Source organism: Blennius ocellaris (assembly GCF_963422515.1).
Source record: "Blennius ocellaris genome assembly, chromosome: 5".
NCBI lineage: Eukaryota > Metazoa > Chordata > Actinopteri > Blenniiformes > Blenniidae > Blennius > Blennius ocellaris.
Window position 1 is genome coordinate 19,926,129 of NC_137654.1, and position 24,466 is coordinate 19,950,594.

General features: G+C 46.2%; 1 protein-coding gene across 3 annotated transcripts; it reads left to right on the forward strand.

The window, feature by feature from the left end:
• The first annotated feature begins 983 nt into the window (after positions 1 to 983).
• plcg1 (phospholipase C, gamma 1) lies at positions 984 to 24,268 on the forward strand. 3 transcript variants are annotated; one of them, XM_080496815.1, is made up of 33 exons: positions 984 to 1,284; positions 2,167 to 2,454; positions 6,982 to 7,134; positions 7,614 to 7,707; positions 7,836 to 7,883; positions 8,280 to 8,364; positions 8,541 to 8,624; positions 9,115 to 9,137; positions 9,227 to 9,296; positions 9,399 to 9,500; positions 10,532 to 10,650; positions 11,837 to 11,922; positions 12,252 to 12,372; positions 12,572 to 12,740; positions 12,843 to 12,965; positions 13,395 to 13,496; positions 13,638 to 13,825; positions 14,122 to 14,322; positions 14,419 to 14,538; positions 14,936 to 15,116; positions 15,234 to 15,311; positions 15,390 to 15,493; positions 15,732 to 15,825; positions 16,646 to 16,715; positions 17,666 to 17,829; positions 18,006 to 18,102; positions 18,199 to 18,423; positions 18,529 to 18,677; positions 19,323 to 19,437; positions 20,528 to 20,689; positions 20,782 to 20,870; positions 21,387 to 21,667; positions 21,775 to 22,041. In XM_080496815.1, exons 2-33 carry the CDS (start codon positions 2,238 to 2,240, stop codon positions 21,815 to 21,817), a joined length of 3,957 nt encoding a protein of 1,318 aa, XP_080352941.1. In that variant the 5' UTR covers positions 984 to 1,284; positions 2,167 to 2,237; the 3' UTR covers positions 21,818 to 22,041. The 3 variants fall into 3 exon arrangements, with proteins under 3 accessions (XP_080352941.1, XP_080352940.1, XP_080352939.1); XM_080496814.1 differs by lacking the exon at positions 21,775 to 22,041 and adding an exon at positions 23,390 to 24,268 and having other exon boundaries at positions 15,234 to 15,493; XM_080496813.1 differs by having other exon boundaries at positions 15,234 to 15,493.
• Positions 24,269 to 24,466: the final 198 nt, after the last annotated feature.

Consider the following 24,466-nt stretch of genomic DNA (forward strand, 5'->3'; position numbering starts at 1 on the left):
AATAGGCAGGAGGAGGAGGACCGTCAAGTTACTGCAAAACACACAGGACTTCACCGGAAGTGTGGCGAAGAACTTTAAAAATAACTGCATATGTTTCTTAGAACAACGCCACGCCGCTTTGTTGAATTTCATTTTGGTGACTGTAGGCAAACAATTTGGGGCACTGGTGACCTAGAGGTTACATTTGGGGTTGTGAGTTTGTCGGTTCAATTTCACTTGCCTCTCTGAGCAGGACCCTGCGCCCCAGAGGCCACTAAGTATGGCTATTTCAAATATCCTAGTGGTAGGATGGGTAAATGCAGAAAAATGAATTTCCCCAGGGGAAATAATGAAGTGTGATTTGTAAGCCCCGTGGCCATGAAGTATGAGTTCAATTAAAAGCAAGCTGCTGCTAACTTGTTTGTCTTGCGACTTATTCAATAGCAATAATTGTTTCTTATCTTTGTTTTTTGTGTGTCGGCCCCTACTTCAATCTTGAGAGGAGAAAGAAAGAACGAAAGTTCGTGCACAGTACACAGCATTAAGATGTCACTTGTGTGTCACTCAAGGGGCAGACGTGAGTTGGATGCCTTGCTCAAGGGCTGACAGTGGAGCTGATGAAGTGAAAAGGAACACTGGAGACCATCCAAAAGAATGTGTGATATAAAGTTGTGATTTGCTAATTGAGTGAATAATCACAAGTTGTCTGTGTCCCAATATATTTGGGCTACAGAAGTAAACTGGAATAACAGGTTCAACCTGTGTCTGTTTCATTACAGTGAATTTTTAAAAAAAGAAGATAAAATGTGAATAAATAGAGATCATTAAGAAAATACGTGATTTTAGAAGCGCTCGGCGTGCGCTTGATTTGTGTTTATTGTGAAAGTCCGCAGCGGAAGTGAGCTTGTGTTCTTGCGCGCTTCACGCTGGTCTTCTGTGGGGGGGAAGGGCCGGGCTGGATCCTGGAGCAGACCGACTTGCGTAGCCTTCGCACGGGTCCGCAGGCTTACCCTCCCTCTCTCTCCCTCTCTCTCTCTCTCTCTCTCGCTCTCTCTCTCTCTATGGACGGCCGGAGGGGAGAAGAGGAAACCGGGATTGTTGTCGTCGGGACCGCGGTGCCTGTGGAGGCCGCAGCGATGATTTAATCCCGGGTAGAAGTGGGGGGGTGGTGGAGGAGCGGTGAGAGGGGAGGGGGGGTTGGTGGTGGTGGTGGTGGGGGACCCGGGAGAAAGACGACGGCAGCGCGGACAGAGGCGAGAGGAGCAGCCGCCGCTGGAGATGTGCTGTCGGGCCGAAATTGCGTCGGTAGGTAGTCTCCAAGGAACCGGGGGCAACGACGGGTTGTTTTCCCCAGCTACGGGTTGAGCGGCTCGCCGCTCCGGGAGCTTCTCTCCCACCTCCACCGGGCTCGGACTCCTCACCGGGGCCCTGCGGAGCGGCGAGCTCCCTCCGGCCGCGTCCACGCCGTGGAGGAGCCACACGGCTCTTATTACACTGTTATCCCCGCAGCCTCTTCCACACCTTTCCTCCTCCCCCCCTCCCTTAATCCCAGGAAAAGGACAGAAAAAAAAAAAAGCAAAGGCCAGGAGAAAGTTTTCCTTCCTGCAGCAGGTTCCAGGCCTGTTGGTGTTTTGTGTTGAAGCCAGTCCGGATTGAAGGAGAAAGTTATCTAGTGGGGATTATTTCCAATCAGCTGTCAGCTTTTCACCTCTGTTAATGATTAAAAGTGTCATTTCCTGTTTGACATTTATTCCAACATTGTTGACCATGATCATGCCGTTTTGAGTGGCACACAGTGTCCTGAACCTTTAAGGCTTTTTGTGGCACAAATTAAAATTTCCACACCAAACCACACCACGCTGGATTAATCGCTGATCAAATCTGCTTCCAGGATAACATCTTTTTTTGTTAGACGTAACTAAAAACCAGGCACATTTCATGCTCTTCCAAATTACTTTGCAAGATCACTTTCATCTTTTAAGTTAGAAGGTTAACGGGGACGTGTTAAAATGTACATAGATGTCAGATGTTGTCTTGTGCAGGTGGATAAGTGTTTCCAGGGGTTAGACTCCTGACAGCATCAATCTGTGCACACACTTGGGAGTCCCCCCCCCCCCCCCCCCCCCCCCCCTCAGGAACTGTTGTTTCATGGGCTTCCCCTCCCTCTCCTCTCCTCTCCTGCTGTAGGTATCCCTGTCTAGGCCTGGACTGAGCAGATTGTTCTGAGAGGAAGCGGATAACAAACGGGGGAAGTGAACATGGCTGGGACCTCTGGCTTCTTTTCCAACGGACCTGTGCCGTGGATGGACAACGACACGGAGATGAACAACCTGTACCGAGACCTGGAGCTGGGCACAGTACTGACGCTGTTTTATTCCAAGAAGTCCCAGCGGCCGGAGAGAAGGACATTTTTAGTCAAGCTGGAGACCCGGACCATTGTCTGGACCCGGAGCACGGATAAAATAGAGGGAGAGAGTGAGTAGCAAGATGACACGCATGTGCCACAACGGGATAGTTTTTTTTTTTCTTTCACGCATGCGACAGCCACTCTTGTGTTTTTGTGGCTATCGAACGCTTCAAAACGGGCTCTGAATGCCTGACTGGGATGGCAAGTAGTGTAGGCAGACACACACACACACAGAGAGTCGTGTCAGTGGAAGAAGTTGCTTCTTAAAATGTCCTCGGAGCTGAATAAAAAAACACAACTAAGAATGTGGGAGGGATCAGGTTTCCACAGGAAAAGAGCAGGTGCAAAGCGTCAAGTAGCCGCTCGCGTCCGCAAGCGTATTGGTAAATGTTTGGAGGTAAATATGTGAATCCTGGTTCGAAGAAGAGGAAGTCGAGTCTCTTCGACATGTTTATGGGGATTAATGCACCAGGAAGCAGACATCCAGGTTAATCTACAACGAAACTGAGGACGTGCGGGGCCCTCGCTGAGTCGTTAAGTCGTCCGTCTCTCGGGTGGCAGGATGCTTAGTGCACAGCTGCACTCTGCTCCGGATGCAACAATAACAACACACACACACACACACACACACACACAGTAACAAAAGCACGGTAGACTCGCGTTCATTTATTTATTTTTCTATCTTCACACAGTATCATCTTCAGACCTCCATGAGCTCATCGTTGCCACCTGATACCTCCCGGAGAGGTGAAATTGGCCTAAGCCGCTCATTAATGTACAGGAATAGAATATCAGGGTTTTTACCGGCAGCGTGCGATCATTCTGGAACGGTTTGGGCCGCTGTATTTACCCCCCCCGCTCCCCCACCATTATCAATACCGAGCAGGGGAGTGATGTCCATTAAGTTTAGAGATGCTAAATGGGAGTCCGCGGAGAGGTGGAACTCACTCGGCCCTCCATCCGAACCTTACGCTGCACTTTCTGACTTCTTCTCTTTCTTCGTTTGTGATCAAAGACATGCAGTTTCCCTCGTGATGGAGACGCGTGTGGCTTCGAAGTGCAGGGGACCATCTATCACACACATACAAACAAACAATCATATATATGTGCGTCAAAAAATACTTTACTGATGCTTCTTGTCTGTATTTAACCGTTCTTACTTGTGATCAACCTTAACTAGCAGCCCAGTGGAGCTCCTGGGGGGGTCAAAGGTCACGCTCGGGGAACTATAATGAGGACTTGTCGACTGTGGGATTCGAACCAGCGACTCTCCAATCCCAATTGTGCTTGGTTGACCTCATTAACACACACATATAAACATGTAAACATGTATATGTGCTTATATGAGAGTGAGGTTTGCTGAAGGCGAGTCAATTCAGAGTTTGAGCTCCAAGGAACTGTCTTGCAGAGAAACGTCACTATCATTGAAATTATTTGCACCCAGTACGACGTAAGAACTCGTCTATTGCCGAACTGTGAGCAGTGGCGGTGTGTGTTTTTTGTCATGAAGTAGAAAACATACCGTCATCGGAAGTGGCAAATAGTTTCATATAATACAGAAGCGCTCGGTTACATTAGAGGACGACTGTTCAAAGTAAAACGTCCCCTCAAACGTACATCCTGTTTGAAGAGAATCTACAGATGACGACGTTCTGAAATGTCATTTATCAGATGGTCTGGTTTGTGTGGGTCGTCGTATTTTCCCCACTTTAAGTCAGCTCACGGTATTTACTACAGCTTCTGTAAAGAGAGACGTTTTCACAAGCCAAAGTCAGGTTTTTCCCGTCTATTTATGTTCAGGACTTTAATTCAGCTGCGACTGTGTAAATAGATTTGAGTACAAATGGCTACACCAAGGAATTCAGGCTTTTTACAGAAATTATTTTAAAAGTTTTTTTTTTAAACGATCTTTATTTATTGATGGTTAGTTGTGTCGCTGCACTGGACTTCCCACTCTGAGATTTCACAGAGCAGCATTTTATGTGTTTACTTTGAGGAATTATACACGAGGTGTGAGCATATTCAGCAGTGTTTCCGTGTGTGTCGAGATTGATGTTATTGACTGCACGAGCATGATTTCATCAACCCGTCGTCTCTTCAGACGGCTCGGTGTTGCCTCGGGGGAAGTCGGTGTGTTTATAACGCATCTGGGAGTCGAAACGCACGGAGCGGCTCACGCATGTAAAGGAGCACGTCTGAGCCTTCAGCGGTTATCGGCGTCCGATTTAAAAACCCGCATTTTGAGTCGAACCGAGTTGAACGGTCTAAAACGTGAAGGACGTGCGAGCTGATCGGCTCGTGTCTGTGGAAAACCAGGCTTGTTCCACCCTCGGCGTGCTGGAAAGGGGAACCAAGCTCCTTGTAGCTTCTCGGGCAGATATTCGTCAGGGGGAAAAGTCTCGAAGCCATCGGAGGAGGAGGAGGAGGAGGAGGAGGATCAGCTGATATGAGAGTGAAACATTAACTCACACTCGGCTGGGAATGAAACGAGCCGCGAGCAGCAGGGAAAAATCTCCGCTTCACAACAAACCCTCATAGAGCTCCGCTCGTTTTCGTTTAGTCACATCGTCTGTTCATTTTTCCGGGCCCGAGGAGTCGAGATCTTCAAACCTTTTCCACCTTGTAAACTGTCAACGATCCCCCCCCAAAAAAACTGGCTTCAAATGACCGGTTAATGATTAAAGTCACCACCAGCGCCCTCACACACCCACATTGTGACATGTTAACCCCACTAACATCTGGATTCATGCTCAATCATGGTTTCATGGCTGCCATTCCTAGATTTGGTGGATTTCAGTGTAAATAGCCAATCCGAGGTTCATCTATCGTTTTATATCTATTCAGACTTTTCCTTCTCTTTAAAACAGTTTAACTTCTGGTTACGTCTTTGACCTCGAATGGAAAACATTGGAAGCAACATGAAAGCTGAGGGATCGACATGAACTCAGGTTTATCTTTAGCTTATCAAGTTAATTCCATTCCTCTTTTCCTCCCCAATTCCTTCTTTATCTCCTTAATAAAGGCAAAAGCTGGGAAAAAAAACCCTTTAAAAGGCAGGATGGCCTCTGATTTCTGATGAAACAGCAACTCTTTGACCTTTGTTTACTTAAAAATAAAAATTAGAATAAAGTCACTCACTATCATCTTATCAAATGTAAAAATCACACTGATGGAAGAAGTTTCCCAGTTTTCCGTCCTGAAAGTTGTGTCTGGTTTTGTAGAAGTTGTTCACGAGGAAGGAAGGATGTTGAGGTGTGGGAGTGCGTTACAGCAGAGCTTCTCTCATCTCTTCTGGCAAGGCTCACACCTTTTTGGCTCTATCTCTTTATTTCCTGCATGTGTGTGTGATGCCGGCTCCAAATATTGTGACTGAAATGCCTAAAAGTGTTGTCTAACAGATCAACCTATCAAGACAGGAAGTCTGCTGGCCTTGTGCTGCTGGCGAGCGACGTAAACTGAGATGTGATGTACGATTAAAAAGTGCTCGGCCTGGTTAAATCCTTTTTTTTTTTCTTTTAAATGCTCGAGAGCAAAAACATTCACATTTTCACCTATACACCGTCACAGATGTGGTGTGTAGGCGACTAAAGCACAGGATGTGTGGTTCTGGGGCAGGAAGGGGAGCAGGAGCTGCGAAAACTGTGTGTGTGTGTGTGTGTGTGTGTGTGTGTGTGTGTGTGTGTGTGTGTGTGTGTGTGTGTGTGTGTGTGTGTGTGTGTGTGTGTGTGTGTGTGTGTGTGTGTGTGTGTGTGTGTGTGTGTGTGTGTGTGTGTGTGTGTGTGTGTGTGTGTGTGTGTGTGTGTGTGTGTCGTTGCTTCACAGCCTTCGCACTCATAAAGTTCTCTGGCTGCTCATTATTGGCGTCGCAGCAAAAAATTGTGCCGTGTCTTTCGGCGGTTTTGTCATTCCTGAATGCGAGGTGGCGAAAAATGGAAAAACAAATGACGACGTGCGTAACAAAGTTTTCAAACCAAATCTGGGAGCCGTAGTTTGAGGGATTATTTTTAGTGTTTGAAACAAAAACAAAACAAAACAAAAAGTGTTCAGTTCCCAAAAACTGCACTTTTTAAATAGAGAGTGCACAAGAAAACTTTTTTTTTATAAACTCCCGTAGTTTTGGCTGATTTCAGTGTCGAAATCCAAACTGGGGTTAATTAAGTGTTGATACGTTGTTTTGGTCTCGTGAAATTGGTTTTCCAAAACGTGGCTCACAAGATACGCATGTAGATTATTTATCAGTGTAAGTTTGGAAATTGAGTTTTTCCTCAAATGAAGCGTTTCAAGAGAGTTCAGTGTATCTGTTTTTAAATGTAGTAAGTTGCGTATTTCACGGGGAATTGTTAGCAATGTGAGATTTTAACAGCTTAATAATTATTTTGAATGAATATATCGGATCGGGTAAAAGGTAGGAGATGATGAACGTATGTTTTTTTTAAAGGTAAGCTTAAACAACGGCGAAAGCCTCTGTACATACCGTCATGGAGCCGTCATGGTTACATAATACACATTTGTACGACTGGAGAATCTCTGGAGTTTCTCTGCAGCCACGCTGACGGGGGACATGTGGGCCAACCGATGTGCTTCTGTCTCTCCAGTTGACATTCGGGAGATCAAGGAGATCCGTCCCGGACAGAAGTCTCGGGACTTTGAGCGCTATGTGGAGGACTCGGCGACCCGTCTCGATCAGGCTCACTGCTTCGTCATCCTGTACGGCACCGAGTTTCGCCTTAAATCCCTCAGTCTGGCAGGTACGCACAAGTGACTCGCATTTCTGCCTTTCACCTTCACGAGTAGAAAACCCTCATCAGCCGCTGTATTGGACGTGTCAAACCATCAGAAGAGTTCTGCACACTGCGTGTTGGAGCCAGTTGTTATTTGAGTTCCTGTTGTCTTTCTATCCTCTCTAACCCGTCTTGTCTAGTCTCTGATGCTCACTGGATATTTTCTCCGTTATGTGTGAAAATAACAGGAGTTTCTGAAACTCCCAGACTGCAGCCAAGCTCATTGGCGATTGGCTGTTTTAAGCTCTCTGTGTGCACAGTAGCTCAACACAGCGTGTCGAATAATGTGGCTGGTGTGTTCATATCGTCTAATCCTGCGCTGGAAGCTTTCCATTGAGAACTTTACAGTCGTAACTTTGTGCGACACCCTTTGCTGCGAAACAAGTCCACAATCACTCGACTCAACCGAAGGCTTTTTTTTTTTAATCTGTGGCTTTTCTCTTCAGCGACGTCCGATGAGGAGATGACCATGTGGGTGAAAGGGTTAAACTGGCTCGTGGCCGACACGCTGAAGTCTCCAACACCGCTTCAGATAGAAAGGTGCCGCGAACCCAAACAGAACACGGCACAGTTCGGCAGTATTTATTACAATCTGTGACTTTTTTTTTTTCTTCTTTCTTATGACTTTTTTTTTTTTTTATGCACTAAACCCAACTGTGTTTTTTCAGGTGGTTACGTAAGCAGTTCTACGCGGTTGATCGCAACAGAGAAGACAGGTAAGCAGGACACCGGTACATGAAGATGTCGGGTGGGGGGGTGGGGGGGGTGTAGGTGTCTGAGACCACACTGTCGAGGTGTAGTGAAGGAACAAACCACTCAGCAGCACACCAGCAGCTCTTCCTGCTGCAGGAAACGGAGGAGATGTGCAAAGATGTTTGTCTGCCACATCCCTTTGTTTCACACATGTTAAGGGCCTTTTTGGACCAAAACTCTTCGCTCTGCAAAATGAGACGAAATCAAAACAACTCGGCAGAGCAGCTTTTGACGAGGCCGTCGTTCAATTCAAGTGTCAAGAGTGTACACATCCGTGTTTGTCTTGTACTTTGATTTATTTTATTTATTTATTAAAAAAAAATTTTTTTGGTTTAAAAAAAACAACAACCTGTGTTTAGGATATCCTGTAAGGATCTGAAGAGCATGCTGAGCCAGGTCAACTACAGGGTGCCCAACATGAGGTTCCTCCGAGAGAAACTTCCGGTAAACTCCTACTTATCGCATAAACCCCACTCCTCCGTTCCCTTCCCGCCACATCTCCCTGCCCACTTCCTGCTCTCTATGATGCTGTTTGTTACAATTTGTGATCAGCGGTTGATGATCAGGGTTTTTTTTTTCTTTTTTTTCATTCTTTTTTTTGTTTTTTCTTGGCCTGATAGGACTCAGAGTTGAGGAATGGAGACGTGTCCTTCAGCCAGTTCGCCCAGTTGTACCGCAGCCTCATGTTTGATGCTCAGAAAAACGTAAGTGCTGTCAGTATATGTATCCACAGATTGCCCCCCGGTGCTTTAAACCCCCCACCCCCCCCCCCCCCATCTGATGCCCTGCCAAGGCTCACTTCACCCCCCACCCCCCCATCTGTCGCTTCTCAAATGGCTTGCAGATCAATATATACCAGCTAAAAACCCACCAAACCCCTCTGGTGGAAGCCATTAGGACACACACACACACAGGGGCTGGGGTCAGATTAAATGGATGACCTCAGTGCCCTCCCCCTCCCCCACAGGATGTGTGTGTGTGTGTGTGTGTGTGTGTGTGTGTGTGTGTGTGTGTGTGTGTGTGTGTGTGTGTGTGTGTGTGTGTGTGTGTGTGTGTGTGTGTGTGTGTGTGTGTGTGTGTGTGTGTGTGTGTGTGTGTGTGTGTGTGTGTGTCAGCGACTTGCACTTATTAAATATTTGAACGAGCATCACTTTGATTAATTCATGGAAATTCTCCTCCCGGCTCCTCTCTCAGATGGAACTCCCATTTCTACAAAGGTAGATCAAACCACACACTCACAACCCGTTTATGGAGTATTTGTGTTGGGTGTTTGCTCACCGAGGTGATATTTTACTTCCCCGGCCAGGTTCGCCGATAGACCAGAACAGAGGATCTCCTTAGAAGACTTCAAGAACTTCCTTCTGGAGTCCCAAAAGGTTATTTCTAATAAAAAAAAATTTTTTTTTTAATAAAAGATAGTCTTTGTTAGATTTTTGTTTCATTTTGCAAGCTCCAATCCATGTGTGTTTGTTCTCCAGGAACTGTGGGCCACAGACAACAACAAGGTGCAGGAGTTTATGTTCCACTATCTAAAAGACCCCCTGAGGGAGGTGGAGCAGCCTTATTTCCATCAAGACGAGGTGCACACGCTCTCATCTCCTTCCCTTTATTTCCCCCACTTGTTTACTTGCAAATGGAAAGATTTACACGTTTTCACGGGTTTTTTTTTTTTTTTTTCCGACACTGCCTGAATCGTGCTGTTGGTGTGGGTGTGAGACGTGATCTGGGCCTAATGCGTCTTCCGCCCACCCAGATAGAAAAGGTTACGGGGTGGCTATATGTGACAGTTATTGTGGTCACTGCAGGATTATGAATTACGGAGTATTAATCCTGGGTCAACTCCAGCCTGCTTAAACCTGCTGCTTTTTAACCAATCATTTAAATCCACTGCGCTAAATATATGTATATTAAGTGAAACCTGGGATTGAAAAAAAGGGGACGATTTGAAAAGATCCCTGTACATTGATTTTTACTGTGTGTTGTAGTGAATATGTTTTTAAATGTCTTTGAAGTGATTACAAGATTTCCTCTTGAATACACATTTCGATCAGGTTAAAGTTGACTGAGCCGTTTTGCTCAAGTTGAAGTAAAAATAGCTACAAATATATGATTTGTACTCGTAGCAAGTGAAGGGCAGAGAATTCTTTGAAATGTGGTCATGAATGATCAGCAGCTGCATTTAAAGTCACTTTGTCGTCAGTTTGATTGACTTCTCTCCAACCGAGAGATTAATTTACATGAATCAAGTCGTCAGATTGACGTGATCCAAGGTCTGATTCAGTCAGTGGATCAATCCCATAGTGCTTTGCTTTGTTGTGCACATGATCTGACATCAAGCATTACCTCGAAGATACATGAGGAATCCACTTAACTACAGTAATGAATTACAAATACTTTCCTAGTTGCCATGTCTTCCCTCTTTCCACCTCTGTAATTCTGAGTCAAAAGTCAAAAAACATCCAGTCTGCAGCCGTTTACAATGCTCATTAGAATACAGATTTCTGAGAATTAAAATGCTTCCAAGGTTTTATTCACATCAAATTCACAGTGACGTCTGTCTTTATCTGTAGTATCCTCTCGTTTCTGACGGTTTCTTGTTTCTCTTGTGTAGTTCCTCACGTACCTGTTCTCCAAGGAGAACACCATCTGGGACTCCTCCCTGGACCAGGTCTGTCCAGAGAACATGAACAACCCTCTGTCCCACTACTGGATCTCCTCATCGCACAACACGTAAGAATCCACACGAATATTGAATTTGTGCCCATGATCAGCCCCCCCCAGAGAGCGCCGAAGCTGAAAAACTTCCACCCAAGACACGGCGTTTGAACTGACTGCCTGCAATCAGATAAAAGTGTATTATTTAACAATCATGCCACAGAAATGCGGCGCAGGCGTGGATTTGACAGGAAAATGTATTTTTCCTCCCATTGAAAAGTGTGTGAAAGGCCGTTCAAATGATAACCCCCCCCCCCCACCCCCAGTGCTGGATGTGAAACAATACAGGGACTTGAAAATTTCCCATAATGCTTTGATAGAATCTCAATTGGCCTGCTGAGTGTGTGAGAAGTATTTACTCCAGCCAACAAAAGAGAAGGAGCTGTGTGGATACGGCATTATCAGTATGTTTGTGTTACCACCATAGTGTGTGTGTGTGTGTGTGTGTGTGTGTGTGTGTGTGTGTGTGTGTGTGTGTGTGTGTGTGTGTGTGTGTGTGTGTGTGTGTGTGTGTGTGTGTGTGTGTGTGTGTGTGTGTGTGTGTGTGTGTGTGTGTGTGTGTGTGTGTGTGTGTGTGTGTTACATACTGGCATTATGTGGACTTGTAAAGATGAAAAAAATGGATTCCCATATTGAGAATCGTTGCAGTTTTATGTTGTGTTTTTGAAAGACCTGAAGTTGTGGTTCGCCTGTACCTTGAGCTCTCAAAGTGTGGGAGAAAGCCCCCGACCCCCCCCCCCCCCCCCCCCCCTTACAATTTTAACCACATTACGCCCCCTCAGCCCACCAGAAGTCTCAAACCGCACCTTCTTAGACAGCAGGACTTCCTAATGGTTTTTACATCATAAGATATCATTCTTGGGCAATGAAATGTGATCGTCAGAAAGCACAAATGAAAATAAGTGAAATTAACCCTGATCCAATCAGGATATCCCTAATATTTTATGCTTTGCGCGAAGGTTATTTATAGTTCATCATGCTAACTTTTTGATCCTCCAGCCCCATTAAGATCAAACTGGAGTGACCCGTCTTCCTTTTGAGGATGAAAATCAAGTCCCGAGGGGTAAAATAGTCAGGCTAAGGTTCCATTTAGACTTAGGAGGAGGTTTAGGGTTTGAGGCGGCGGAAGCTAACTGTTGAGTAGTGTGGATCCGAGTGTGTTTTGTGTGTTTATTGACCTGACTTGCTTACTTATTTGTAGGTACCTGACGGGAGACCAGTTTTCGAGCGAGTCGTCCCTGGAGGCATACGCTCGCTGCCTGCGGATGGGCTGCCGTTGCATTGAACGTGAGTGCACGAAAACACACGCGCGCCCACCGCTTGCCTCCCAGCCTTATAATTAAACGTTCTTCACCCGCCTCCTGCTCGTCTGAGTTCTGCTTTTAAAGCAGCCGCCACCTCACCCTGACAAACACGAGCGCTGTTACACAACATGTTGCTTTTGCACCAAGACCTGGTCAGGCAGGTTTCTATGAATAGACCTGTCTTTGTTGTTTTTGTTTTTTTTTTATCAAGGGTCTCTTTGCCTCAACTTGATAAAGTCCCGATACTGGTCTTGCGTTATTCATGTGCTCACATTGCGATCGATGAAACGATATGTTTTGTTTGCTGGACAGTGGACTGCTGGGATGGTCCCGATGGAATGCCAGTCATCTACCACGGACACACCCTCACGACGAAAATCAAGTTTTGCGACGTGCTGACCACCATCAAAGAGCACGCCTTCGTCACTTCTGAGTGAGTCCCAGAGAGCTGAAAACATGCCGTGTCTTTTTATAGCCGCAGGGACGTCAAGGCCGTTGACAGGATAAGAGATGCAGACGTGCGCACAAGACGCATGTCGGGAGAAAACAATGTGACGCGGAGGCAGATAATGAGACGCTCGCACAGGTGACAAGGTTTTTTTGATCGGGTCTCTGTTGACGTTGTCGTGCAGCTATCCCATCATCCTGTCCATCGAGGACCATTGCAGTATTGTGCAGCAGAGGAACATGGCCACCCACTTTAAGAAGGTGTTCGGGGACATGCTGCTGACCAAGGCGGTGGACATCGCGGCAGACGGTTTGCCCTCGCCCACCCAGCTCAAGAGGAAGATCCTCATCAAGGTCAGACGGCACCTGGAGTCCTCGATTCGATGATTTCGTGATTGTTGTGCAATTTTTTTTTTTTTTAAATAAACAAACTGAAATGGTGTTGATCTGCTGCAGCATAAGAAGCTTGCGGAAGGCAGTGCCTATGAGGAGGTGTCCACCTCCACCCCTTACTCGGAGAACGATATCAGCAACTCCATCAAAAATGGCATCCTTTACCTGGAAGACCCCATCAACCATGTGAGACTTGGATTTCTTTTCGTCACTTTAATTTAGCACATAATTATCCCAACGTAATGATTATGGTGCATAATACCAACACAATCGGTCAGTGTTCGAGGAACTGGTTTCAGAATGTATGTGATAATAGGTTGTTGGTTTATTTTTTAAAGGCTTTTTAAGTGGTAGTTTACCTATAGAAGGTGCTCTCTAATAATTGTGATTAAAATGATGATTATTGCACTTTATTAAAAAGCGATAGCAGGAACTACAGAAGTAGTTTCTTAGTGGGAATGATTGAAGTCGTATGTTTACTTGACACACGTTTCTGGCGCTGCTTGTATCACTCTACTGCACTTTCAGATCATTTAAATATTTCATCCAACGATACAAAACGACCAACCTTCACCTTCTTCAATTCATCCTCTCGTCCTTTTCCCTCCCACTCAGGAGTGGTACCCTCATTTCTTTGTCCTGACCAGCAGCAAAATCTACTACTCAGAGGAGACCTCCAGTAATCAGGGCAATGATGATGAAGAGGAGCACAGAGAGGTTAGTAGGCATGATCTGGCTGTGGATGATATCTCACTATTATTTTAAAGTGCATGAGCTGCTGAACAATAGTGCAGCTTATTGGACATGGACATGCTTCGTATGTCGTGCCTGCGGGCTGACTTAACCTTCTCTGTCCAGGTCTCTAATGGTATGGACCAGCATGTGACGGAGAAGTGGTTTCACGGAAAGCTTGGCGCAGGACGGGATGGGAGGCAGATAGCCGAGAGGCTCCTGTCTGAGTACTGCCTGGAGACTGGCGCTCCGGATGGTTCCTTCCTGGTCCGAGAGAGCGAGACCTTTGTGGGCGACTACACGTTGTCCTTCTGGTAAAGTACCCACAGTTTGATATTCAGAGTGTCTACAAATGACATTGTCGCCTGGTTTCAGGTTTGTTTGCGATTACCGAATAGAAATCGAGGTGGCAGAACGCCCAGCATGAAAATTAGGGATGCTTACGACTCGAAGCAGCCGATTAAGGCCCGTTTGCACAGCAGTCTCTTCAGCGCCGCGTCCAAGAAGAATGGAAATATAGCATTCACCAACTCAAAAGGAAAACTCTCGCAAATGCACTGTGGGCAGATTGAAGTCTTACAAACTGTATTCGACCATCTCCACTCCACAGGCGTTCGGGCCGTGTGCAGCACTGTCGCATCCACTCTCGCCAGGAGGCGGGGAGCCCCAAGTTCTATCTGACCGACAACCTGGTGTTCGACACACTCTTCGCCCTCATCAACCACTACCAGCAGGTGGCGCTGCGCTGCAACGAGTTCGAGATGAAGCTGACCGAGCCGGTGCCTCAGACCAATGCCCACGAGAGCAAAGAGTGAGGCCCTGGACTCTTCCTGCGCCGGATGAGGAATCTACTTTCGTGTAATTAGCATCGCCTTCCATTGTGGTGACCTCTGGTTGTTTCTGTCAGGTGGTACCATGCCAACCTGTCCAGGAGCCACGCGGAGAACATGCTCATGAGGGTTCCTCGTGACGGGGCTTTCCTGGTCAGGAAGAGGGCAGAGCCCAACTCCTTCGCCATTTCGTTCAGGTAACACAGCCTGTTAGGGGTGATAGTCGTAATCTATTACTTATAATCTGTATACCCCGACTGAAAATCCACCAGTGACATAGGAAGAACATCCAAACTGCACACAGAATCCCAGAAATTAAACCTGCAAACGTGAAGATGAATGACAATGTTACAATCAAATCTATTTGAGCTTTCAATAAAGTCTTTATAAAAGATATCCTGTTGCACAACTGCTACTACTGATCCTATGATAATATTCTTTAAGGTGATTTATTATTTTTTTTTAATTCAGCCGTTAATGAAGGAGGTATTGTTTATTTATAGATAATTCACGTCTGTATAATTTGCGAGTAGCTTTAAGACAGCTTAAGCTTTTGTGTTTTATAATGCAGTCTTCTCTGCGATCTCTTCACAGGGCCGAGGGGAAGATCAAGCACTGCCGCGTGCAGCAGGAGGGTCAAACTGTGGTGCTGGGAACCTCCGAGTTTGACAGCCTCGTCGATCTCATCAGCTACTATGAGAAGCATCCTCTGTACCGCAAAATGAAGCTACGCTATCCCATCAATGAGGACACACTGGAGAAGATAGGCACTGCTGTGTGTACAACGCCTCTGCGGCAGGCTCTTACATTTTTAAATCCCGCTTCGTAATGCCATTGATGAATGCTTGTGTTTAAAAGCTCCTGATAAATGAATGACTTTGTCGTCCGCCAGGAGCCCGACTATGGGTCGCTGTACGAGGGCAGGAACCCGGGGTTCTACGTGGAGGCGAATCAAATGCCAACATTCAAGGTGAGTGTTCAGCTGGAAGGTGTCACCATGTGGCGACTCTCAGAAGTGAAGAAAAACATCGCTGCCTTGTACTTTCAGTGCACGGTGAGAGCCATGTACGAGTATAAAGCCCAGAGAGACGACGAGCTCTCCTTTACAAAGAACGCCATCATCTCTAATGTGGACAAACAGGAAGGAGGATGGTGAGTGAGTGAGTAGTATAAATCCACTCAGGAAGTAGCTCTTTGCTCATCCATTTAGGCTTATCATATTTTTTGTGGCGGTTACAAAGAGCCAGCGCTTGAAGAATAGAGACGTTGGGAATAGCTGAAAATGTGTTCTTGACGTCATCGTCGCGAGCGTCACTTTGAGGGCGCACCGGCGTGAATATTTCCAAAAACCACATCCTTTCCTTTCCTCGTGTCTGCCCCCGGCCTCCAGGTGGAAGGGAGACTGTGGAGGGAAGAAGCAACTCTGGTTTCCAGCCAACTACGTGGAAGAAATCAGTCCGTCGGCAGCAGAGCCCGACAGAACGGTGAGCGTCAAACCCTTCAAATCAAATGCATCAAAGCACAGCCATTGAAGGTTTTATATTGTCACATTACTTGTTGAAGGGCTGAAGCAATATACTCATTTCGTCCTTTCCTGTCCTCAAAAGAACAAGACGGACAATTTAGATCTTTAGATTAACAAAGTTAATAACAAAATACAGTTGATACTTACAGTTGAAATGAATGCAGCTTATACAAGAAGAATTGATGCTCTCACGACAATAAATGTATAAAATTACCTCCATGTGTCTATTAAGCTTGACAATAAATACTTTCATCTTGTGCACTCTTATCTGAAATAAGAGTTTCTCTGAAATCATAAACACTATAAAGCATTTCAGCAAAGAGTTACATTTTCAATTACCGATTTTACTTGAACATTGGCTCTTTTCCGTTTTGCAAGATCCTGAAATGTTTAACAGGCACGGACCCACAGTGAAGCAGAAGCACACATTTACTTTATTCCTTGTTTAACTGCCTTCCACAACTGTATCCTTCACTCAAAGATTTGTAACTGCTGATTTCTCCGACAATTATCATTAGTATTGTGATCTTGTCCGTTCGATGTCACTAATTGTTAGTGAGGGTATAAATGCCCAGATTAATTGGCTCCTTAATAACTAATATACAACAGTCTTTCAGTGAGCCGCCGCTAAACAAAACAGAGAAAAGCAAAGGTTGGATTCGGGTCACCAGCGTGTATTTCCAGAGTGGCGCCTGCTCCCTCTGCAGGAGGTCACCCTCCATCTCGCAGCACGTGTGATGTGGAGTGTAACTCCTTTAATCCTCCTGTGTGTCCTGCAGGAGATGACAGAAAACAGCCCTCTGGGGGATCTGCTGAGAGGAAGCGTGGACGTGTCTTCCTGTCAGATCGGTGAGTGGTCCCTTCATTTCCCGGTCACCTTCCTCCTTTTCTGGCTTTCCTGAGCATAATCTCATAACAGCCCACCCTTTTTTTTTTTTTTTTATTGTAATAGGACCCTCATCATCACTTCCTTTATTGTTGTATTTGTCCATTAACGGCCTCTTCTATTATTAATTCTCCCTCATTTGCTTGTATTATTGCGCTTGCTTTGCTCACAGCTTTAGTGTGTTATCGACATCCTCCAGTTGAGTCGATAAACTCCCATTAGTGTCGGGACAAGCTGTCCTGCAGTGTTGTGGCCCGTTAACTGCAGCGTCCACCTGCGTCTGCTTCTTTGCTGGCCTGCTGGCGCCATCTAGTGGCGGTATAAAGCTCTCCTGAACCAGACCAAGGCATTATGAGTGCTCCCTCCAAAAAAGTCCAATAGAACATATGAATCAAAAGATTGATTTATTTTTTTCAAATTTTAGCTGACCTTACAAACATTTAAAAAAGAGATCTGTCACAACACGAAACACTGCATCTTAATTCCCTTCAATTAAGTAAATTAGAAAAACGTTTAATTGATAAACTCCACATAAACAATACAATCTCACGTGTTAAAGTTTATTTTCGCAAGTCTGGTGAAAATGTAATTTGCAAAATGTCACAAATAACCATTATTTGTGTGTATTACAGGTGAGAATAAATAGAAATGGAAAACTTTGACAAACCTAAAAAAAACCTTGAGTTTCAAAAATACATTCTCATTAATTGTGATGGAAAAGGGAGTCTTCATAGATATGATGTCATCGGCTATAAATATCCAGTCAAGTGTGAAATATTTTCAATTAAAATAATCTGAAAGTTTTCCTGATGGAGTGACACACTTTAACTGTGTCACTCCGATGCCAGACTAAGATGTTCTCTGATCGGATATCCGGTACGAGTCCTAACTTGTCCCATGTCGTCCCTGGAAGTGGTGCGTCCTGACGGGAAGGGCAGTCGGCCTCACGTCTTCTCTCTGGTGCCCAACACGTCCCTGCGAACCGGCCCGGTGCTGGAGGTCGCCGCCAACAGTCTCGACGAACTCAAGGAGTGGGTGTTCAAGATCCGCGAAGTCACCGTGACTTCGGAGGCCAAGGTGAGTGCACGGATCGGCCGTAACACTATAACCAATGGCGAATCACAGATTATGCTATTGTTGGGGCACGCGTCGGTATGTGGAGGCTGAAAGTGAACATTTTGACCTCAAACGTGGACGTTAGTAGCAGCGACGTGTGAACACGAAGCCTCATTTCCTCTTGTGTATGTGCTCAGCTGGAGGAGGGGAAGATGATGGAGAGGAGGAAGAAGATCGCACTGGAATTGTCAGACCTGGTCATCTACTGTAGACCTGTGCCGTTTGATGAAGAAAGTAAGCCGATTTTTGAGCGTTAAGTGCGTCACGCTGTTGAGAACCACCTCCTGATGCAGGTATATGTGATCGCTTCTTTCCCTCCGTTTGCTTCAGAGATCGGCACGGAGCGAGCGTGTTTCCGGGACATGTCGTCCTTCCCAGAGACCAAGGCGGAGAAATACGTCAACAAGATCAAGGGGAAGAAGTTCCTGCAGTACAACCGGCTGCAGCTCTCCAGGATCTACCCCAGAGGCCAGAGGCTGGACTCCTCCAACTACGACCCGCTGCCCATGTGGCTCTGCGGCTCTCAGCTGGTCGCACTCAACTTCCAGACTGCGGGTACCTTCTTTGCTTCTCGAGCGGGGGGGAAAAAACCCCCAAAAAACCCCAAGCTATATCCTTTCATTCTTCACATACGCTTCACATTCCTCTTCTCATGTGCAGACAAGCCCATGCAGATGAACCAGGCTCTGTTCATGCTTAACGGACGCAGCGGCTACGTCCTCCAGCCGCCCATCATGAGGGACGACCACTTCGATCCCTTCGACAGGCAAACGCTGCGAGGCCTCGAGCAGGTCACTCTCGAGATAGAGGTGAGAATGGAGTGCGAGGCGAGGCCTCTTCACGAGTTTTAAGTTGGTTTTTCTTGTTTTTTGCAGTTTCACAGTGGTTCAGTGCTCCACAGGGTTTTACTGCTGTTTACCAGAGCCCATTTCTGACTCCATTGTAACAATATAAGTTCTGTTGACACCGTTCAGAGCCTTGAAATCCTGACAAGTGCCGTCAAATTATTGGCTTCACTTCACATGTGAAAGTCCTAATTTTCTTTTCCCAGCTCAGTATTTTTCCCTTCATTTTTTATTTTGAAAAATAAATCCTCAGGAAAGTTCAGTTAAAAACAACTTTAAAAAAAACCAAAAACAAAACACATTAATGTGACAAATCAATTGTTAAGGAGAAATTTGTGAGGAGATCATAAAGGTAAAGCAGAAATATTCAGAAAGGGGAGAAACAATCTCGCTGTGTAGAAGTGTTGCAGAGGAGAGGAGCTTAATGCATAAAGGAAAATCTGAAGCGCAGCCTAAACCTAAAGCAGCATAAGGAAAAGGTTTCTGCACCCCTTTGTTAGGTTTTCCTCCAGAGAAATCTTCAGGAGTTTTGTGTGTGTTTGCTTGCATTAATGTGCTGAAACCGATGTTTTCTCTGAACCTTGCCCCCCACGCCGTCTCCCCTCGAAGGTCCTGGGCGCTCGGCACCTACCCAAACACGGCCGCGGCATCGTTTGTCCTCTGATCGAGATCGAAGTGTGCGGGGCGGAGTACGACAGCGCCAAGCAGAAAACCGACTCCGAAGGTAATTATAACTCGCTGCCAGTGGTAAACAAAACAAGCCGTCGCTGTTTACTGGATACTTTACACCGGTGTCATTTCCTGTTTGGTCGTATGAAAACAGGAAGATGCACAAACAGCCAAGTCGCGGGGGAAAACACCGCGCAGCGTGAGCACAGGTTGAACTCTCTTCTCCTCAGGTTTCACTGGCTGCTCTGAAGAAAGCCGGTGGAAGATATTTACCGATAAGATGCAGGAATGTGCAGAGTTTCTTGTCTCTCGTATTTATAAGTGAAAAAGACTGTCAGAGGTTATTAACTTTAACTGAAGCCACTTAAATCTACAAAGCCCTGGGTGTCGAACATGCAGCCGGTGGCTCAAATCCAGCCTGACATTGTAAAGTTTAACAATTTCAAAGATGTTGATTGTAGGGTTTTTTTTGTTTGTTTATTTGTAAGGAAAGTGGTCTCAACACAATAATAAGAGCTAGTTGTTTAGCTTTAGCTAAATCCTACTGTGATTTTCACTTTACATTAGGAACCATGATTACAAATAGTATGAGTCACTCGATGTGTGTTCAGGTTTTAAAAAGAGATGATATTGAAATAGACTTTTTCAAAATGTACATCTCGGCAGTAGAACAAAGAAGAGCGATTACTGTCCATCACATGTTATTCTATTTCCAAAATATCTTCTCGGTCATCCTGTCACTCGTGGTTTCAATTTGAGCCTTGGAGACAATATGTGAATTCCGAATATTTGTGATGTTGTAGATCGTCGATAGTTCATATGCAATACTTTTACATTTACGCAGAGAAAAATATAAATACTGTGGAAAAGCGGGAAATATAACGGGAGCTTTTTCCTGATTTCACTCGTGCATATTTTAGTTCCGCCGCAAAGGAAATGTTGTATTCATTACAACCAGTGATTGCAGAAAAGTTTGCGACCACGTGTGAAGTGTAAAAGATGCACAATCAAACGTCTTCCTGCAGCTTTAAATCCTCCGGCGGGACCTCTCCTGGTTCGACGGGGACAAAGGCTTGATGAAATCTGTTAAAACGCACCTTTCACCTTCTGATCGGACACATATTAAGTCGTCTCTTTGCCTCCAGCGGACAACGGTCTGAATCCCACGTGGCCACGGAAGCCGTTCCAGTTCACCGTGTGCAACTCCGCCTTCGCCTTCCTGCGTTTTGTGGTGTACGAGATCGACATGTTCAGTGACCAAAACTTCCTGGCTCAGGCTACATTCCCCATCCACGGACTCAAAACTGGTACGTGCTCTGAACAGAGACACAAAAGCAGGTTTGCAGATCCGTGCTCTGACAGTCTCTCCGTGTGTGTGTGTGTGTTCTTATTGCGCCAGGTTACCGGTCGGTCCCTCTGAAGAACAGCTACAATGAGGACCTGGAGTTGGCGTCACTGTTGGTGCACATGGACATCGTCAGTGGCAGGGTGAGCTCCTGCATTTCACTACAGTTCTTTTTAACCAGCTTCTGCTTAGTGACACTTAAAAAAACAAACATTAAAGGCTACAAAAAGTAGACAGATTCATGTCAAAGGGTTTAAAGTGATTTTTAGACATAACATCTGGGGGGGGTTGTACCATGTTATCCACTTCGGGATCTCCTGAGCAGGTCAGCAGGGGGCAAAGAGACACAGTCAACCCTACAGAGTCACCAATTTAACCTCAAACACATGATTTTGGACTGTGCAGGACTGCACAGGGAGAACATGCAAACCCTCAGCCTCATATTGTCAGTTTGAGGCGAGAGTGCTCACCACGACATAAACAGGCGCCCAGAGAGCTGCAGTGAGCTCCCACTGTGTCCTAAAGTCAAGTCGGTTTGCTGCAGCAGAAGAACGCTGACGTGTGAACAAACTCAGTATGAATGTCGGGTTTTTTTTAACTGCGAAGTCGTCGACTCCTAAAAGAGGTCCTGTGGTTCAATCGGCTCTTCCTCCTTGCAGGACGAAAACGGGGAGGTCCTGAGTCCGCTGCTCGCGGCCGCGGCCACGTCGGCGGTGCCGGCATCGGCCCAAGCGGGACGGGAGCGTTTCGGGGAGCTGGGCTCGGTGTCCTCCGTGTCCCCCGTGTCGCCGGTGCCCCAGTCTCCTGCGCAGGCCCAAGCGCAGGCGACGGCGTACCGGGGGAGGGAGGGCTCCTTCGACTCCCGCTACCAGTCGCCAATAGACGACTTCCGGGTGTCCCAGGAGGCACTGCTGGACCACATGGACCCCCAGAACCGGAGGTAAGCGGGTGGGGTTTTTTTTGGGGGGGGGGTTTCTGACGCGGCTGCGGCCTGACTTTGGACTGCAGAAGATTCCAGACGCTCTCCGGTCTTTGTCTTCACTTCAGGATGTTGCGGAGGACCCGAGTGGGCGGAGAAAACCGCGTCTAAAGTCCAAGCCAATCAGGAAGCGTTTCTGTTGCACCCCCACCCCCCCACTCCCTCCGTCACCCCCCCCACCCACCCCCCCCCCGTACTGATGATGTCACTGACTGCTGTGAACACTGTTTCCATGGAAACGCTCACCACCGCTTTGGCCTACATTTCAGGCAGCTCTCCCTCCATTCTCCGAACGCCCCCTCCTCCCCTCTCCACGCCGCTCGCCTGAAGGGAGGGAGGGGCCCGGACCGGGGGAAGGGGAGGTGGGGGAGGAGTGGTTGGGGGGGGGGGGGGGGGGGGGGGGGGTGGCGTCGCTGAGAGGAAGCTGACTGCCACAGACAGGAAGGAGAGATTGACGGCGGTGGATCAGTGGACGCGCCGGGCGGGTCGTCCTCTCTCGTGTTGTCGGCGTGCGCCACAGCTGCTTAGTTCGGCGGGGAAGAGAGAGCTGTAAATGGTATCAGTTTGAAACTGTTGTCACTTAACTTTTCTTTGCTCTACTCTATTTGGCGTATATGTATATATATATATATATATATATATATATATATATATATATATATGTATATATATTCCTGCTGTGCTGTTGGCCAGAGATCAGCAGCGGCTGACCTGCTCTCAAAGAGCTCCTGTCTCCATGTTTTTAATTATTATAATTATTTAAACCTTTAAACATTCATAATGTGACTTCTCATTTTTAATGTATATTTGTAAAACATGAGGGCTCTCTATGGCTGTTTTTATTGTCTCTCTCTCTTCTCTGCTTTAAAGCGCCTCCGGTTTAACTCCTACCCAAAACCTGGAGTGATATTAACAAGTTTTTTTTTTTGTTTGTTTTTTTTACATAAAGGCATCAGGAAGAAGCCAGTTTGTGTTGGAATCAGTGAGAGAGCAGGCGACGTCGTAAGCTCCACGTATAAATACGCATTTTGTGTTTTAGTATTTCTAACTTACATTCCAAGAGAGAAAAAAAACAAACAAACTCCACATCATTCCATTTTTCTCCGCCTTTTACAAGCCAGTCACACTTATTTAAATGACCCCCCCCCGCAGTGACGGCATGAGGGGGCGCCCAGCCCCTCGCAGTGTGCCGAAGCGGGACCGGGGACAACAGCGAAGCCTTTTGTTCCCTCTCATTTCCCCGGGGGTTGTGTTCCCACTTCACCCGCACGTCGTTCCGCTCGGGTTATTAATCACCGCTGGTCTCTGAAACATGTCGCAGTGTCAGTGTTTTAAATGCCATAAATGCTGTACTTGTGAAAATTGAACATCGGGATTGTACGAAAATAATTCAGTTAACTATGCAGCTCAGCGTTCCCCAGGATTTATGATGCAGCATGTTGAGAATCTGGGTTTTTTCAGTTTTTAACCCGACATGGCTACTTGATCCACCTTCACGTGTCGTAATCTGTTCAGTATAATGGCTTAAAAACGAAAGAATGTCCAACAGATGTGTATATAAATGAAATAAGTCCTGGGAAGAAGAAGAAAAAGAAGTTTTACTCCAGTGTTGGTCAGCATTTGTTAAATATTAGTTTTCCATATTTGACTTATAAATCCAGTTTTTTTTTTTTTTTGCCACAGCGAGGTTTACGTCGCCAGGAAAGAGCCTCAGATCTGATGCACGTCGCAAGCATCACAGGGACTACTAAGTGTTTCCAACACGTTTTGAGGAGTTTTGTCAAAGGATTTAAAAGAGACACTGCCGTGCCATCCGACCACATCGCCACCGCCCCCCCCCGTGTAACCCCCAATGAAAAAAGTGCAGCGAGGGAAATGCGTGACGGTGTCTAGGGGGATCAAAATGAATGTGTTTTAAGTTTCTCTTTTAGTAACATTTGGACTGGTCAGGTTTCCCCTCACAAGTACCGTCACGTTATTTCCCCCCACCGAGTTTGCTTGTCGCTTTGCTGCGGCTGCGTTTTTTGCAGCCGATGGCAGGTGTGACCCTCGACTCGTGTCTTGTGGGGGTTTTATTCTGCTTGTACATGACGACTACATGTTATCGGATATTATCGCTCGGTGTTGGACCGCTGAGACAAACCTAAAGCCATACAGCTTGACTTGACGGCAGCAGGGGTATTTTTTTTTTCTTTCTTTCTTTAAATTTCCCCTTCGTGGTCGAGGTGTGGCGCCTCCATTCTGTGTTCACTCAGGTGTTGTGGAGACTCGTGTGTCCCTGACCCTGCTGTTGATCCCCAAAAATCCCACCGAGCTTTAATGAGGTTTAACCATCCAGATTGAGTAAATAACATGTTGGTGCAGATTGCCTGCAACTTTTTTTTTTGAAATGCCTATTTTCTTTCTCCTGTCTCGTCCGTTTTGTTCGCGACCGCCTCATTTACAATCGCCTTTCTGTAACGTGCCTAAACTATGGAGAGGAAAAGTATTCATTTTAATTTTGCCTTTCATATGAAACATATTCAAGCCTGAAAAGTAAATAAAATACTTAACTACTTCATACTTCTCTGTCTTTTGTCCCGACACAGAAGTGTTTTGTTTCTCACAGGAAGTCGCTGAGACGTGTGAAGGCAGCGCGAGCTTCGACTTCAGGGACGCATCGATTGAACCCCCACACACACACACACACACAGCAAGATTTGAACAAACTAAACTATGGCGCTGCAAAGCTTCCTTCAGTTCAAAGAAAACCAGTTGAGA

Coding starts and splice junctions, on each gene's coding strand:
- plcg1 (XM_080496813.1), top strand. CDS start 2,238: ATGGCTGGGACCTCTGGCTTCTTTTCCAACGGACCTGTGCCGTGGATG. Junction 7,135..7,613: donor TAAATCCCTCAGTCTGGCAG/GTACGCACAAGT, acceptor TTTTCTCTTCAG/CGACGTCCGATGAGGAGATG. Junction 20,871..21,386: donor TGGACATCGTCAGTGGCAGG/GTGAGCTCCTGC, acceptor TCCTCCTTGCAG/GACGAAAACGGGGAGGTCCT.